Source organism: Bidens hawaiensis, unplaced genomic scaffold, assembly GCF_021521415.1.
Source record: "Bidens hawaiensis isolate Kalapana, Puna unplaced genomic scaffold, B.hawaiensis_p1.1 tig00011793_1, whole genome shotgun sequence".
Taxonomy (NCBI): domain Eukaryota; kingdom Viridiplantae; phylum Streptophyta; class Magnoliopsida; order Asterales; family Asteraceae; genus Bidens; species Bidens hawaiensis.
In genome coordinates, this window is record NW_027491937.1 from 259478 (window position 1) to 278245 (window position 18768).

An 18768-nucleotide genomic window follows, 5' to 3' on the forward strand; every position below is an offset into this window, starting at 1 on the left:
CCCAACCGAAAACTAGTATATAAAACACCATCTTATATCATCCTGAAAACCCAACCGGTACCACCTAGGAGTTCTAAAAAGAATATCATTGAAACTAGGAGTGGCAATCTTGACTCATGGATTGAATGTGTTGTATCAAAATGTATAAGATGGGTCAGAATGGGCCAAACTAAAAAAAGAAAATGATTGAAACGGGTCAGAACAGGTTGACATTTCTCGGGTTTTTTTATGTGGAACGAGAAAAACGGAGGAAACTTTTTGATATTTTTACTTTTTAAGTTTATGATTTATATTTTGAGTTATAAATTTTTAATTATTTTTTTTGAATTTTTTGGTGAGGGGTTTTGAAATCTCAACCCATTCTGACCCATCTTATACATTTTAATACAACACATTCAACCCATTGGTCAAGATTGCCACCCCTAATTGAAACCAATATACAATCCGGTAAGACCACATTACACCACCATGTACTACGACCGAGGTTTTCCTCTTATGTGTTAATACCAAATATTATTTTTAGTTAGTACCCAATCCTTTGTGTTATGGGTCTGCATTGTGAAACATGTTCAAGTGACAATGCGACGAGATTAACATCGTACCCAAAATACGTACTGCTCGAAGTGGAAGGGTATGTTCAAAGTAACAAAGTTTAACGCCATACACAAAAACCTTTACAACAGTCAGAAAAACGGTACTAGTGAAACTGATGTTATGAACTTGGCTACCTCCCAATACCATACCAAGCAAGGTGGATCATCTTGCTTTTTACCTGTTTAGGAAGTTGTAAGACGTTCTTTTTTAAGCATCGATGCACAAATGACTAAAATGCCCCTCATGTGATGGGTTGTGATCATACTTTATAATAAACGGAAACTGGGTAAGTATCGGGGAGTGAAATGGTTATAATTATTAATGACCAAATTTTTCTTTTTGAATTGAAATGGTAAGCATGCCTAATTGCATGAACCAAAATAGTAATTTACTCTTTTATACACAATGGTAAATTGTTATGATTATATAGGGTCATGCTAATTTTAGTATCCCCCAATTAAGTTACAAGTTACTTAAATCGCTTGTCTATTTATTGATGTGTACGGTTATCCAATCCATTTTTTATATCAACTATTTAGTGCAAGCTTTCAATATATTTCCTCTTTTAGTACTCTTTCTTCTGTCCACTCCCATCACCGTCATTAAATTCGACCCAACTATAATAAGTTATTTAATTTTACTATACCATAGCTTTTATAATAATTTAAAGCTTTTTATATGACAAGTCATAGATCAAAATAAAAGTATGAATGGAATATGGAGCTAAACAAGGAAACCCAACATACACATTTGCTACATCTTCAAAAGTCAAACAAAGCATGTTACATCTTTACAAATTATATACAACAATGTCTAACAATGATTTTGAGCTCAACTATTTTAATATTTTGTATGATTATCACACTTAACGTCCTGTTATTGATTATATATTAGTTTTATTTGTACAGGACCCGAGCATAATATATATATTATGCAGTTTCTATTTTTTATAAGTTATAAATGAATTCATCACAATCGAAGTTTTATATAATTTTCTATTTTTTATAAGTTATAAATGAACAACATAATGACCGTTTCTTTTGTTGCATAGGATGAGCAAACCACATCGACCATTAATGTATAACCATGAATATAAAACTATATTATATTTTTAATTTTCTAATGCAATTGTTTTTGTGTATATCAATAAAACTATTGAGAGTGATATCATATTTTCCGGGTCATTACTCGTTTCGAGATCCGAAAATCCAAGCTTAGCAAGACCCGTTCCACCCTCCCAGTTCTTGTGTTTTGAACTCGAATAATTTTCCTTTATTTTAATTTTATTATTGCTTTTATTATTTTACCGTTATTAGATAAAAAAAATGGTCAATGTGTACAGACTGACCCAATTAATTTCGGTACCTCGTAACATATTACAAGTAGTAATGGTGGTTATATACAAACACCAGCCTCATGGTGTGTGAATAAGGCTATACGGCTCGTATAGGGCCTATACGAGTCGTATAGCCATAATTTATTGACATGCGTAGGAAGGTGACAGTGTGACAGTTTTTTGCAGTCTATACGAGCCGTATAGACCCTATACGAGCTGTACAGATTTTTCTAGCCCACGTAACTCGTTTGACCTATACGAGCCATATAGGGTCTATACGACTCATATATACAGCATGTCAGCATGTACTTTGACCAAAGATTTATAATTATTTTCTGGTCTATACGGCTCGTATAGGTCTATACGACTCGTATAGGTGGTATACGACCCGTATAGACCAGATATCAACTTTTTTTTTCTCCAACCATATATGATTTGTGTGTTGCTTTGTAAGAAACATGGAGGTTCTTTTGCAAAATAGATTGCATTAACACATCTAAAAAGTCATTATCCCGAAACACTCATGTTGTACATAGGTTGTTATGTATGGAGCAAAATATTTACTTTCGAATTACGTGTTTCTAGTTTCTAACCAACTCGGATGTTATTTTTAATATTTGTAATTTTAAAGTTAAAAAAAACTATACGAGTCAAACAGACCCTATATGCGTCGTATAGCCCTATACGGCTCGTATAGGGGCTATACAACTCGTATAGCCCCTATACGAGCCGTATAGGATCTATACGATACAAAGGAATAAAAACCTGACACTTTCTGATTAAAAATGACTTGACGATGCACCTATACGAGTCGTATAGACCCTATACGACTCGTATAGGCTCTCTTGGTGTATGAATAACCTACCTGGTGTATGTATAACACAAGCCTTTGGAAAAACAACAAGTAGATATTATTATAATGAATAAAAATAGATGAAGTACACAAACTGTTAAGAATAAATTGAAGACATTCAAGTATGAAGTAAGTAGTAAGTTAACACCCTTCTGATAATAAAAAAATAAAAATAAAAATAAAAATAAAAAAGTTTATTTAATATTGTGTTTGACATTTAAATGTAACAAGTCTAACCTCCCTCAGAACTCAACTCAACGCAACGCGTTTTCAGTTTTGCATGTGCATGATCCCCTCAAGTCTTACACGCATACATAATTACCTTCATATATATTATTAATATAAAATTTTGAAATTACATTATGTCTTAAGTGTTCTTAACGGTATTATATTTCATGACAGCACAGCATTAATTTTGAAATTACATTAATATTGTGCTTTATTAAATAGATACTTGTTCTAGATGTAGACCCCCAAGTTAATATTAAATGAAATTGTTCACTAAAACGTTGTTATTAATTAAAACCAAAGGAGATACATATGGATTAAAAGGTAATAACTAGTAGGATTCTCCCCAGTGGTGTGGCGATAATTCTGTCATAATTAGTTGGTTGGTTATGATATGATACCCGCACTAGTTATACCATTCGTAACATAAAACCTAAAAAAGAATCAAGTGATGCATGTACAAAAGTTTTGGATTCCGACATGTGTTTTAAATGGATCGAAAGTCATAAAAAGAATACTAGTAGCAATTCAGATATTACGGATTCCTAGTACCGATATTATTGTTCAGTTGAAATCAGTTCGATTCATCAAGGTCTTGGTACAACAACACTCGTATAGTTTACGATACAAAAAGAATACTATAAATGAATACAAGTACGTTTTGTCTATGCATGTTTTGTAGCTAATGTGTCATACATTGAACTTAGGTATGATAAGAGTCTAAACGAGTCTATTTCTTATATTTTATGTAGTAGCATTTATATAATTTGATACATAATCATACAATAAAATTATTTACGAATAAATTTAGTTAAGTTTATATTATTTGTGAATTGAGCTTGAGTTTTAGATACGCAGCTCAAAACGTTAAACTATTGAGACTAATTTCCGGTTTGGGTTCAAGTTGTCTCATTTGTGTAACTACACTATAAGCCAAACCCCCCAAATTCATATCCATTCATTAACAAGTCTATTGATCACCATACTTTCAAGTTTTATTTAAATTATAAATTTCTAATTTGTAATGTAATGTTATGAACTAAATACCTACTAAAATGTGTGTGATTTCCAATCTCCAATTACACATGTTGCATATATAACTAACTACCTAGTATGATAGGAGTTTATGACACCCGAAAATTGCCAAGATAGACTAGGAGTTTAGGACGATTAAAAATTGCCAAGATAGACTAGGAGTTTAGGACGATTAAAAATTGCCGAGGTCGTCCATCTTTGACTTTGGATGCCTTTTTGTATTTTTTTTATGCTAACTTGTCACAAATTTATTGGTACAATTTCTTAAAACAACAATTCATTTTGATCTTTTATTTGTTTGCTAATAAAGTTATATTATTAAACATTTATATAAATATTCTAATATTATAAATATACAGTTTAAAAACGTAATTATTAAAGTATTATTAAAAAAAAATTAAAGTATTATTATAAATGAATAATCAATGTTTATTAATAAAAGTAGTTCTAATACAGGATAACTTCCGTGTCTTTGTCACTGCATGTAATATATTATTTTACTATTATATTACTTTTGTCTCTTAATATTAATTTGATATTTAGCCTATATATCAAATTAATATTAAGAGATAAAATAATATAAAAGTAAAATAATTTAGGTGTGTGTCAATTGCATCAGGTTCTTAGGTTAAGTAGCCGAATTTTATAACTTGAACATGATTCATATTTCTAATTGTGTTAAAAGACTTCAATTCAAATCCGGACGTATATACATGGCTTGTTTAACGCGAATGTAAACCGTTCATCTAAATCCAAGATAACTTACACTGGAATGAATATATATATATATATATATATATATATATATATAGGATCATGAGAGAACTTTTTTAAAATTGAGAACTATGAGAACCATTTTGGACTAAAAAGACCCAAAAATAAAAAAAATCATAAAATAAAAAAATACACAAAAATAAAAAATGTTAAAAAACCAAAATTCTTATTTTATCATCCCGGTTTCATAAAAAAATAAAAAAATACTCGGTTTAGCTAAATTATATACACATATGTATAATATATACATATATGTACATTTACATGTTTTTTTGTACACATGTGTATAATTTAAGATAAATGATATTGTACATATGTGTATATTATGTAACTAAAGATTATATAAAAAATTATACATATGTATATAATACGACGTTTTTTTATTTTCTTTTTATTTTTTTAATGAAACCGGAATGAAATATAAGAATTTTGGTTTTTTACTTTTCTAAAATTTTTATTATTTTTTGTTTTATGATTTTCTAAATATTTTTTTAAATGTGTTTTTAGTGGTCCAAAATGGTTCTCAAAGTTCTCAATTTGTAAAGGTTTCTCTTAGGATCCTTATATATATATCATCGTATTTAATTTTAATTATAGAGTTTGCTAAAATGAATTGATTTATTTCCAAAGTTGATGATAACATCACTTTTCCCATCCCTATTGCAAAACCGTACATGATTTTTATTTTTGAATTTACTCAACAAACTTTGGAAGGGAAAGAATAACAACTTTGATAATAATAATAATAAATAAATCCATTTATAGCAAACCGAAAACCAATTTAAATTAAATAAAACTATTTTATAGTAAATCAATTCGTTTATAGTAATTGGAAAAATAATTGAAGGGTTGTTTCCAGCAAGAAAAAAGAAAAAGAAAAAAAAAATTGAAAGTTAAAACCTAAAAAAGGAATAACGTGTCAACTCAAACCCGAAATGCATATGCTGACCAACAAAGGTTGATTATCTTTGTATCGTTTTCTCACATAGTCACATGTCAAAAATTGACGCCCATACTTAATACCTTCTAACCGGAATAAAAAGTTCATGATACATATTCTTTGGAACCCCAATTACACCTGACTAGTTTCGAATCATGGTTATAAAACTCAAACTAGTGTTGCTTAGTATATTACTAAACCATTTTGTTTGTACAAATCATTATTCGTATGTATATACTACTTTCTTATTTTATCATCATCATGCATATAAAAATATTTATTATGTAATTATATATTTATTTATCATACAAAATAATTGCATTTTAAATGCAACGGCGGAGTAGGGTGTGTGTAACAGTGTAAGTACATGTAATAACTCAACCCCTATATAAATAAACATCCAATCTCCATATTCTCTCACATTTCATTTACACCTCTCACATCTACCAACATGCACACCAATAATAATATTATCATCAATCTCACTTCTCAAACCCCAAAACGCCGTCGTATTATCTTTCTCATTATGCCACTTTCAGCCCTCCTCTTACTCACACTCTTCATTTCTTCATTCTCCATATTTCCACACCACACCCCTACACATTCACTTTCTCCAAAACACACCCCGCAACTTTTAACCCACCACAGACGCCTCCAAACCAAAGCAGCCGTGTCACAATGCACTGGTGCACTTTACCACGACTTGTGTGTGACCACACTAACCCGAATCGTACCCGATCTTACCTCAACATCGTTGTCGAATATTATTTCGGCTACGGTTAATGAGACAATTTCGGATGTCCGAACCACGGATTTTAATGTGACTAATATTCGGAGGAAGCTTCCCCACCTTACAATCCTCGAGATCCGTGCGCTCGAGGATTGTCACACGTTGTTTCTTGACACGGTCTCCCAGCTTAAATCCGCTGTCTCGGATTTGTCCACGTCACCCGCGAAGAAATATGATGATCTTCGAACGTTGCTTAGTGCCGCCATGACGAACCAAGACACGTGTCTTGATGGATTTGAAGGCAGCAAGTCTCAGGTGAGGTTAAACTCTTAAGTAGCGGTTCAGTTTGGTTCGGTTTTTGGCTTAAACTGAAACCAAAATCATCGGTTAATCTATAACTTACATTTATTTGGTTAATCTGTTAGTTTGTCGGTTTAAGTTTCAGTTTAATAACCAACCCAACCTTGGGCTAATTTTTGCTTAAACATAAATGAAATGTATAAATACGTGAAATGCACGTATAAATACATAAAGTGAAAGTATATATAAATATATTACATGAAGGCATAAAACGTGAAATATTTAAGTCATGAAATGGATGTATAAAGGTTTGAAATACATAAAAATATGAATGGTTATGTTCGGTTCTGTTTGGTTAACTGATTGTAAAAAAAAAGATATATGATCTCTGATTTATTTGTTTTTGGTTAATTTCAGTTTGGTTTCGTTGATTTTTGGTTAGTGTTTCGATTAATGTTCACCTCTACTAATGTTAAGTGTGTAAATATATATATTTTGTAATTATTGTTACATAATAAGTGTCTAAATATAAATATTTTGTAATTATTGTTACACAAAGCTACCTCTAACATTTATAAATTACATTTGTGTCTAATAGGTAAAAATAAGTCGGAGTTTCCGAAAGGCATTGAAAGGGATATCTAAACAGGTGAGCGTTTCACTCGCATTACTAAAAAAAATAAACGGAACGAAGTCAGATTCGTTCCTGGACACGTCCAACCGGTTCCCAAAATGGGTGAAAACTGGGGACCGGAGGTTGCAACAAACTCAAACAAACGAAACTAAGTACGATTTGGTTGTTGCCAAAGACGGAAGTGGCAATTTTACAACAATCAATGAAGCATTAAATGTGGCACCAAACTCAAGTGCGACAAGATTCGTGATTTATATTAAAGCGGGCGCGTATTATGAGTATGTGGAAGTGATTAACAAGAAGAAGAACTTGATGTTCGTAGGCGATGGGATCGGGAAAACGTTGATTAAAGGCAACCGGAATGTGATCGACGGGTGGACTACATTCCGATCCGCCACCGTGAGTAAGTAACACTAGTACTATTAGTACTATTTATTTTATGTGATTCGATATTAATTGGAAGTAACGTTTAGTGGGTAAAAAATTGTGATATGGATATGACACGTTATTATCGTTTCTATTTTTAGATAGGAACATAAGTATATCTAAAAAAGGAGTACAGTTGGAAACTAGGTAAGGAAATAAAATATATTTGTTATTTATTTTTTTATTAGGGTAAGTAAGTATTTAACAATACTTATTTTGGAAATTTTGTTGCTTTACGTTTATGAAAGTGATGAAAAAAGTTAATTTAATGTTGTTATGGGATATAAGAGTTTGTTAGTATTATTTGGAATGACTCAAATTTATAACCATTACACTAAATTGGCACATTATTATCTTTTTTTCTTATCATTTTTGTTTTTATATTTTAAGAAATTGTCTGGTTTGAAATATAAATATTCATGACTGACCTAATTTCTCACATTACTAAAAGTGTAGTAGTAAAATTACTATTAGGTTAAATAGAGATGAAGTGTAAGTATTTTAGTAAGTATTATCTATTTCTAATTTTTTGGGTTTGAAAATATAAAATTACATTTAATAAAGTTAGTAAATATGAATTTAAGACAGTATATTTAATATTAGTGTTCTTGGTTTGAGAAAAATGATATCATAAAACTATAATTATTCTTAAAGTGTGTGTGTCTTTATTTAATAAGTACTTTAGGGTAAAAATAGGGGTGAGCAAGATAAGGGTCGGACCCTTGAAACCCGGTTACCTGACTCGTAAAACTCTTAATTAGACCCGAATTATAATATGGGTCGGGTAATGGGTATTTAAAATTCACCTTAAAGGGTAAAAGGGTTTCAAGGGTCCGACCCTTTTCAAACCCTTTACCCGTTTATTAGTTTCTAGGTAGATATGTATGAGATTCGCGATTAATCTGAAATTTAGGAGAGATATATATTTCATATGAGGTTTATCCGAAATTTCCCAATTACTACGAAAAATAAAAATAAAGGGCCATACCTACTAATTAGAAACATATATATGGGAATCATTGAATTATTCTCTACATGAAATTTGTAAATGTTAATATTTCAGTTTAAATGGATGATTAACTTTCAAAGTTATACTTTACTATGTTATTAAATGAAAGTATAATTGTTCTAGGATTCATATTTTAAAGTCATATATGAGATATGCAACTAGTAAATGCAGCCTTAAAGGGTAAATGGTTGGACCCTTAAAACCTTTATTTATACCCGACCCTTTTATTGTTTAGAGGGTAGGGTCTAGGGTCCACGTTTCTTCCTAAAAGGGTAAAGGGTCCGAGTAGGGTATTAGGTAAAAGGGTAGGGTCTTACTCTTTGAACAGCCCTAGGTAAAAATATAAATTTAAATGATGGTTCTATTGAGAAGAAGACAAGAAGCTGATACTATTGATCTATGATCCATCAACATGTATATTATTTAACCAATAAATAACTTATTAAATAATATGATTCTTACAAGAAACGTGACGATTCGGAAGTGAAGCTACATGAACGAGCCCAATAAGGATTAATAAAACAAGTCAATCCGATGTTGGACTGACAAAAAATGTTTTTTTATTTAAAAAATATATATGTTGGATCCATAGGAAATGGCAGGTAGTTGGTCCGTAGGTCACGGAAAAAGGCATGCATGAGCATCATGTACTGTTAAACCTCTTTGTCGGTGTATTTGTTTTTAAACCTATGGTCCCTGTTTTCATCTAAATGCACTTACCTAACGTTACATAATTGTAAAGTAATCTTAAAAAACAATATTTTAAAAAAAGTATTAGATATGATTTATACGAACTTGTTTTGTATAATATTCAAAGTTAATTAGATTTACTCAATTTTTATTTATTTAAGTTGATCATAAGGTTATCTTATTCTGATTATTTTGTTACATAAATCTTCAAATCAGATTTTAGACACTCATAAATCTGATTATCTAATCATCAATATATTATATACTAAACAAAATGAAACCAATCCAAATACTATTCCTAAAATATATATGGTTACTCTAAAGAAACGAGTTATTTATTAGTATGTATCACTTATTTTATTGATCTACATGTATAGTTGAAATACATATGTAATTACAGTTTATACATGAGTATAATATATTATTAAAGTACCTTTTTGTATATATCTATTTAAATAATAGGGGCTCGTTTAAACTCACAAGACTAGTCAAGGTCATTATATAAAATTTCGCACGTTTATTAAACAGGCTTTAGCTTAGGATCGAGTTCCATTCACACTTTTAGCAAGACAATCTCTAGTGGTTCACGAAGAACCCGGGTTGTTTAGACCAGAATCTATGTTATAGCTCATTCCCAAACACTCATCTAATTAACTATGTTTACTGCTTACAGTTGTTTCAGGTCCAAATTTTATAATGAAAGGTATAACAATCGAAAACTACGCGGGCCCCAGTAAGCATCAAGCAGTTGCATTAAGGAGCAGCTCCGATTTCTCTGTGTTCTACCAATGCAGCTTCATTGGCTACCAAGACACTCTCTATGTTCACACTCTCCGCCAATTCTACCGTGAATGTGACATTTATGGCACCGTTGATTTCGTCTTTGGCAATGCAGCCGTCGTGTTTCAAAAATCTAACTTCTATGCCCGCCAGCCTGATGCAAACCAAAAGAACATGTTCACCGCTCAAGGTATTGTTGACTTTAATCCAGGGACGTCCCCGAAAATCCTAGAAAAATTTGACCCTTAATATAGTTTTTTATTTAAAACATATAGAAAAATCATAAAATATATTTTAAAAATATTATCTTTTGGGCCTGGGCCCACCTTGCGCCTCCTCCGAGCCGGCCCTGCAGTTAATCAAGTCAAAGATTGGTTTTTTTACTACTTTACCCTTAATGTATTTAGTTAGAAAGTCAAATAGTTGTTGGTTAGTTAACAGATTCTATTTTAGTTAGTTGATGAAATCATTTGAATCTTTCCCAAATCACAGGTAGAGACGATCCGAATCAAAACACCGGAATTTCGATACTAGAGTGCAAAATTGCAGCCGGATCAGAGCTTATACCTAACCAGTCCATGTTCAAGTCCTACCTCGGGAGGCCATGGAAGCAGTATTCAAGAACTGTGATTCTACGGTCGTATATCGGAGATTTGATTGAACCGGCTGGTTGGTTGGAGTGGGACGGTGACTTTGCGTTAAGTACGCTTTATTATGGGGAGTATATGAACAGAGGGCCGGGTTCAAACACAAGTGCTAGGGTCACGTGGCCGGGATACAAACCGGTTTTGAATGAGACAGAGGCGAGTCCGTTTACCGTTGGGAACTTTATTCAGGGTGGAGAATGGTTGAATGGGACTAGTGTTCCTTACTATCTTGATCTTCAACAAAATTTAACTGTTTCTAGCTGAAGTTTGTATGGTAGACTGGTAGTTGATGGTTATTTGTGGTTTAAGGTTTAGGATTTTAGATGAACAAAATTTATATTTTTTATATTTCCACATAATTGCTTTGATAATTTATTGTTGCAGAATTGCTGAAAAATTAATGATTCTTATTTATAAAAGTCAACTTCTGCTCTTTGTTCTAATTAAAGTCAACTTCTGCTCTTTGTTCTAATTATCATTTTATATACATTTAAATTGTTGCAAGTGTTCAAAGATTTATGATAATTGACTTTAACTGCATGTCATTATAGCATCAATGACACGATACATCTACATGTCATTATGGCATTGACGATTTGACGGTACATGCATCGGTTCTTTGTTGACATAAAGCATGACTTTGACATAATTCAAGAACCTTACAAGTAGCATTATGGGCAAGTATTTATTAATAAGTTGTGCTAAAAGTATACATGCAGAACATTTATATGACATTAAACAGCTACAACATCATCATCATTCTAGAAAGGCTGCTTCATATGCCTCACATTTATACAACCAGAAAGATCAGTTTGCAGTTATAACGAGTTTTGAATTTTATTTAAGCTAACCCAACTACATTGGAGAACAACATTTATGGGCTTTCATCAATTGCCACCGGAACGGATTTCACCTGATAAATACGTTAAAACTAAGTTTCTTTAATCGGATATAAGCATGCCAAAATTTGGAGTTCGAGTGTTGATGTGTAACGTTGTTGAATATTTGAAAACTTTTGTTGTTTAAATGGGTCATGTGAAAATTTCAAACAAGACTTTAAAATAACAAGTTAACCATCATTTGTTTACAATGTATTGAATACGATTATAAAAACTATAATTATATGATTATGTGTAAATAAAATTAGTCAGGCGGTTGAAAATCTTTGAATAACACCTTGGATAACTTTCAAACCTATTTGACCTGCCCAACCCGGCACTTTGACCCATTTCATTTTCAGGTAACCTTTTAAGACTTAACCCATATGAGTATATAATTAAACAATAAACATCCATTAATACTCACCAGATCACGGAACTTAAGAATATAGAACATCTCAAGATATCGTCTTGTTTCACGCCTCTCAAGTTTCGAGACATACTTCCAGAAGCTATAAACTCCAGCTAATGTCATTAAACGTTCCGAGTAAATCATCCACGTGTACCTATAACATTACAAAATTGACAAGTCAACTATCAGTCAACCGTCCAACAGACATCAGTTTTGAATTTTGATATACCTTTCATGTATTCTTTTAAGCCCTCCATCAGATATCTTCACCCAGTAACTCTTGTCCTCCTTACATTTCTGAAAAAAGTTAACCATTGTGGCTGCTGCAGTATCCGGATGATACGGATCAATATGGAAACCCGAAACACCATCTTCAATTATCTCTGCAGGCCCACCATGACAAGTTGCAAATGTTGGAAGCCCACAAGTCATGGCTTCTAGCACTGTTAGTCCAAAAGCTTCATAAAAAGCAGGCTGCAATAATCAAAAGAATAACGAGGAACATTTAAATCGAGTAAAACAATTAAACCAGAATATTATTATTAATTTATTATTATACCTGTACAAAGACTCCTCTTCCATCAGCAATATAGCGATAAAGTTCACCATTTTGTGCACGGTTTGTTTGTGCTGAAATCCATCTAACCTGACCATCTAATTTGTATGTTTTGAAAAGATCATGCATTTTTTCAATTTCGGCAATTTCTTCTCGGTCACTAGATCTTTTCACATTATTGTAACCAGCAACCACAACAAGGTTTGCTAGTTCCCGAAGCTTATTATTCTTAGCATACCACTCAACCAGACCCGTAATGTTCTTCACCTGATCAAGTCTTGCCATTGAAAAAACCATCGGTTTTGATTTATCCTTCAGATTTCCACTACACAAGTTCAAGAACATTGCTAATTGTCACATAAACTGTTGATAACATTATTATTTTACCAAAATGAAGATGAAATGACATGAAAAGTAACTCACACGTGCTCGTCATTCTGCTCAGGGTCAAACAATAACTTCTCAATTTTAGAGTGAAGAGATGTAAGTCGTTTTTCTTTCTCGGTATATGAGAAGTAAATGGTCATATCTGCCCCTGGAGACACAATGTTGAACTTAGGGTCAAAAACGTCAATACCCTGAACAACCCTGTAGAGTCCTGGAAGAGTGAAAGATGAATGACTCTCGTATTGTCCGACAGTATTTTTTCTGAAATCAATATATAAACAGAATAAGCTGAGAAAGTTGTAACATGGAGCAATTAAATCAAGCTAAAAATCATAACTTACGTTCCCGCAATCTCTTGGTATGTACTGGTGATGATAAAGTCTGCATTGTTCATGGCTAAAAGATCAGCAGTAAATTGACAAGAAAAGTGATATTTCTCATCAAATTTCTTCCAATATAAGTCAGAGTCTGGGTACTTTGTTTTCTCCAAAGCATGAGCAATGTTGCACTGTATTTGTTAAATACCTCATCAATGAATTTCACCACTTCTACAGAATTTAAAGTTTTCATCTTCTATTTAGTTACCTGGGTCACTCCCATTTTGTAAGATAATAAAGAGGCAACAAGATTTCCATCACTATAATTTCCAATTATAAGATCTGGAGTACCTTGTAACTCCGCAGCAATCTCACTTGCTGCATCCTAAATGAACCAAACACAATATTCATCACAAAAATGAAGTAATATGGAAATTTCAATTAAGTAAATGATTTACCTCGGCAAATTTCTCCAAAAAAGGCCATACATCAAACCTTGAGATCCATTTACGAAGAACCCCTTTCTCGGTCCTGAAAGGAACACGCAGTATATGGGTGTATTCAGTTCCACTGACTCTTTCCAGTCGCTGGTTACATGAAGTACCTTTTGCATCAGGGATCAACCGAGTCACCTTAAATAAGAAATTAAAACAGCTTTAGATAAATGCCAAAAACTGCTGATAAAAAACAAACCAGTATACGCATAAAAGTTGTGAAATGCATGAATCTGAAAAACAGTGACTTAAATAATCATACTTAACATACAATCAGAATCCTAGGTTTGATATCCAGTCCTTGTTGCTTTAATCTAAGAAGCATCTCTTTCTCCAAAGCACGAACTTGATCCAGTATATAGACAATCTGTGTCCAAAACATAGAAACAGATACTCATATGAAGTTCATGTATTAGGTTTCAGTTAATGGTAAAAGAATGTACCTGGCCACCAGTATCTGGCAAGCCCAAAACATTTGCTTGCCCAAAGTAACCATGAATTGATAATATGACAACATTAAACACCATAGGTATTCTAGCAAGAAAAGTTTCCAAAATGGAAGGATCTGGAGCTTGGAGGATGTCTGAGAGAAGATGCATCATCTCAATGACTCTTTCAGCATTGTTTCCCCACCCTCTTTCAAAGCCCATTCCTTGTAAACTGCAACCAAATAAAGTTATAAGTTAAAGCACATGAAAGTAAAAAACACTTAAATGTTGGTAGCTCTTTAAGAGATAGATGCTAACTCATATTGAAACTCAGAGTAGGCTGTATTAGATGGTAGCTTAGAAAGATAATCCTCTGCTTTAGCCAAAGAAGATTGAAGTCTAGTTGTGCTTTGTATGCGGTCATTCAACATCATTACCTGCATAACTCTAATGAAGGTTAAGGTGGTATCAAATAATATCCTAAACTCTAGAAGTATCCAAACATGAAACTAACATGTCCATCATGTCGGTGCGTGCGAAGGAAATCAACGAGCGGTTCCAGACAATCTTTGCTGCGAAACATGCTTGAAGACAGGTGGCGGTTAAGGAACTGAACTCCATTGCCAATGGATGAAGAGCGGCTTGGTCTAGGAAATGAAGCATTGAATGGCTCAAAATCCAGCTCCAGCACATAAGAGCTTTTTGGTCTGTTACATATTTGAAACAAGAAGATACAACCATCATATACGTGTCACGTATTATCATGAAGATAAATAGTGGAAGGAAGCAACTTACTGCCCGACAAGTTCTTCCTTGAAGACAAGATACTCTGAAACAGTAAGCTGTTCCACACTTAGCTGGTTTGCATCGACACGAACGTATTCCCAAACACCAGGTCTTGGACGAATTGCTAAAGCTACAAATGGAGGTAGAACTATGCATTCCTATCATCAGACAAAAGTAAAGTGCTCTTAGAGAAAAGAAAGCAAACAGAGAATGAAACAGGAAGAGACCTTTGCACATTCTCCTAATTACATGTGTCATAATGTCAAATCACATGCCTGGTGCAGCTTAAGCTCATATGAAACATGATAATAAGTACACTATAAATTTGCACAATAAACTTTTCTACTTATATTGTTAGAATTTATTAGGGCTATCATAGAATGTTAGACACGACACGATAAGGCACAATTGCCTATGAGATACACACGAACACGACACGATAACTAATCGTATCATTTTTTCCAGACATGAACACGAACCTACTTAGAAATAGGTTACACGACATGGCCTGTTTAGGGACACGATATATATCATATATGTAGTGAAACAAAAGTTGATAAAAATGTTAATTAATGCATAATACTGAACATATTTGAAACAGAAGTCCAACTACAAGGTGTAAACCTGTAAGTTAACTAAGGCATATGCCATATATTTTATTTTAATTACAAAATAAAAAATATAAACAGGTCATTAACAAGTTAACAGGTGTTTATAACCTGTTTGGACACGAATTTAACCGTGTCTTAATCGTGTCGGCCTACTTAAGACATTAAACCTGTTAAGCACAAAGTCTCAAACTTATTTAGAATTTGCAAGGCAACTAGTGCTCTTTGTAGACTTTAAGGGCATTGTGGCCTAATCATCAAGGTGAAGTCGGGAACTAAAAGATCGAATGAAACAGTAGGTTGGTGTGGTTGTTCCATCTGGTTTTTTTAATGAAACTTGTCTAACTCTGTATTGTTTTTAAGGTTGTAAATGAGCTGAACCTGAGCTCGACTAGACTCGAGCTTGCACTTGGCTCGTTCAAAGCTCTTTTTCTAAACCTCAAGCCCAGCTCGTGAGTTTTTTTTTCAAGCTCGGGCTTTTTACTCTTTTATTATTTATTAATTAAAACATATAAGTTTCTAATTATTGTTATATATTTTGATAAAAAAAAAATACCGTAAACTAGCCTAAGCTCGGCTCGAGCTCGTGTAGTACCTTAAACAAGCCAAAGCTTGGCTCAAGCTCAGCTGTGCAGTGTGAAACTAATACATATAAGTCCAAAGGAGGTAAAACTAAAAAATACACAAGGCTCGTTAGTTCTCGACGAGCTTCCCATACCAGTCTCAAGCTCGGGCTCGATAACTAAACGAGCTTTTTTTGAGGCTCGGGCTCGGCTCAAGCTTGAAAAAGCTCACAGCTCGTTTCAAGCTTTTTTTGAGCCAAGCTCGAGCAGCTCAGCTCGTTTGCACCCCTACTCGTTTCATATCATGTTCACATGTCTGTGTCAGATAAGGCGAAATAAAATACAAGCATGAGCATAAAATAGTTAAGACTATCGTGTCTATCGATCATCAAATTAGAACATAATAAACAACAATCAAGCAATTAAGATCTAAACTCCTAAAACCTAAATCCACATAATCTATTTGACCTGTTTGGGCACGAATCTAACCGTGTCTTAAACGTGTGTACCTATTTAAGACATGAAAGCTGTTAAGTTCAAAGCCTCAAACCCAAACTTGTTTAACTCTATGTCGCTTCTAAGTGTGTTAAAGAGCCGAGCCCAAGCTTGACATGCTTGAGCTCGCACTCAGTTCGCTCTTTTCGAAAGGTCGATCTCGGCTCGTGAGTTGTTTTTTTCAAGCTTGGACACGGCTGTTTTATAATTTATTAATTAAACTATATAAGTTTTTAATTATTTTTATATGTTTTGAGAAAAAACTTAAACGAGCCAAAGCTCAGCTTGAGCTAGTGTGAAATTAATACATAGAAGTCCAAAAGAAACACACAAGGCTCGACGAGCCTAAACAAGCTTCACATACAAGGCTTGAGCCCGGGCTCGATAACTAAACTAGCTTTATTTGAGGCTCAGGCTCAGCTCAAGCTTGAAAAAACTCATCTCACTTCAATCTTTTTATGGATGTGAGCTCGAGTAGCTCACGAGCAGCTCGCGTCATAACAAGTCCGTGTCAGAAATAGCGAAATAAAATACTAAGTATGAGCATAACAGTTAACAACACTTAACACTAACGTCTATCAATCATCAAACTACTAAACAGTAAACAATCAAACAATTAAGATCTAAACTCCTAAAACCTAAATAGTAGATCCACACGGTTAATTACTTAATAATTACTACCTGAGCAGTCTTCAATACATCTCCAAACGGACCATCAGTAAGCTTCTGGCGCGAAGCATCATCACCAATAACATTCTTAAGTTCATCAACTATCTGATGCGGCTGCAATATCGCCTTCCCCTGCGCCACATATCTACACACACATATCATCCATAATCAATCCGTAACCAAAACCTAAACGTAATAATCAGACTCATATTAATTATTAATCAATTATTAATCACCTGGAAAGAAGAGAAACGATCTCGTTACGATGAGCGGTTAGGGTTTCTTCAACACGCTCACGCGTACTGTGTGTTCTGTTCAATTTAGCCGTTGCCATTGATTGATTGATTAGTGTGTTGTGTTACGTACAGTTAGTTGATGATTATTAGGTCCATTATATACTATAAGTGTTAGGAATCAAAGATGATGATAAATGGTGGTATGGAATTTGTATGTCGCTATCGAACGTCGATCATAATTAATTTGGTAAAGCGGACATCTGTCACGCTCTCAGACGATTTCGTGTCCATGCATCCAATTGTTTATTGGTCACGTACCAAACTTGTTACGCCAATTGATGTACTTCCATTTCGTTTGTCTCAAAAGTTATTTGTCATTACTGGTTGAAGAAACACTAATCTACCCCGGGCAGATTACGGATAATCAAGGAGTTAAATAGATGTTTCCAACGAGGGGTTAGATCCGGCAAAGATGGTTCTTCTGATAACCTGCAAAACAGACACCGTGAGCTCGTCACTGAGAAGGGGGTACCTCCTTGTGACCACCCTCCGGCGTGAGAATCAGACTAGATTGCTCTTGAATATAAGTGTATATTAAGAGAATGACTAGAGCAGATATCAGGTAATATATCAAGATATAAGATATGAGATGAGATGATACCATTCCAAGGTGTTGGAGTATTTATAGCCGAAAGTAGGTTTCCAGGCAGGTACAGCCGGCTGAATAGTGTTCCTGTTCTGCCAATTGTGGGCTACGCACATGCCATGCTGGTAGTTGGTGGGTAGGCAGCGGCTGATAGTGACCAGGCCGGCTGTGTACTATTCCTGTTCCACCAACTGCAGGCTATGCACGTCCTCCGACAGGTTGGTGAGTAGGCAGCGGCTAGTAGTGACATACAGTACAAGAGCGTGCTGCTCGTCATAATGTTGTCAGTGAGCTGTCGTATCTTTGGTCAGATCTTT

General features: G+C 33.7%; 2 protein-coding genes across 2 annotated transcripts; one reads left to right on the forward strand and one right to left on the reverse strand.

Annotated features, from left to right (window-relative positions):
• The first annotated feature begins 6116 nt into the window (after window positions 1-6116).
• On the forward strand, window positions 6117-11408 carry LOC143539058 (pectinesterase-like). The gene is made up of 4 exons (XM_077032474.1): window positions 6117-6805; window positions 7389-7827; window positions 10223-10519; window positions 10822-11408. The coding sequence occupies exons 1-4, from the start codon at window positions 6212-6214 to the stop codon at window positions 11238-11240; spliced, it is 1749 nt and encodes a 582-aa protein (XP_076888589.1). The 5' UTR covers window positions 6117-6211; the 3' UTR covers window positions 11241-11408.
• A 225-nt stretch (window positions 11409-11633) lies between these two features.
• Window positions 11634-18021, reverse strand: LOC143539059 (sucrose synthase 2-like). The gene is made up of 15 exons (XM_077032475.1): window positions 17806-18021; window positions 17582-17714; window positions 15244-15392; window positions 14963-15155; window positions 14767-14885; window positions 14464-14680; window positions 14292-14387; window positions 13985-14158; window positions 13795-13911; window positions 13551-13717; window positions 13246-13470; window positions 12826-13147; window positions 12496-12740; window positions 12282-12420; window positions 11634-11889 (listed from the first exon to the last, which is right to left on the reverse strand). Exons 1-15 carry the CDS (start codon window positions 17901-17903, stop codon window positions 11851-11853), a joined length of 2433 nt encoding a protein of 810 aa, XP_076888590.1. The 5' UTR covers window positions 17904-18021; the 3' UTR covers window positions 11634-11850.
• Window positions 18022-18768: the final 747 nt, after the last annotated feature.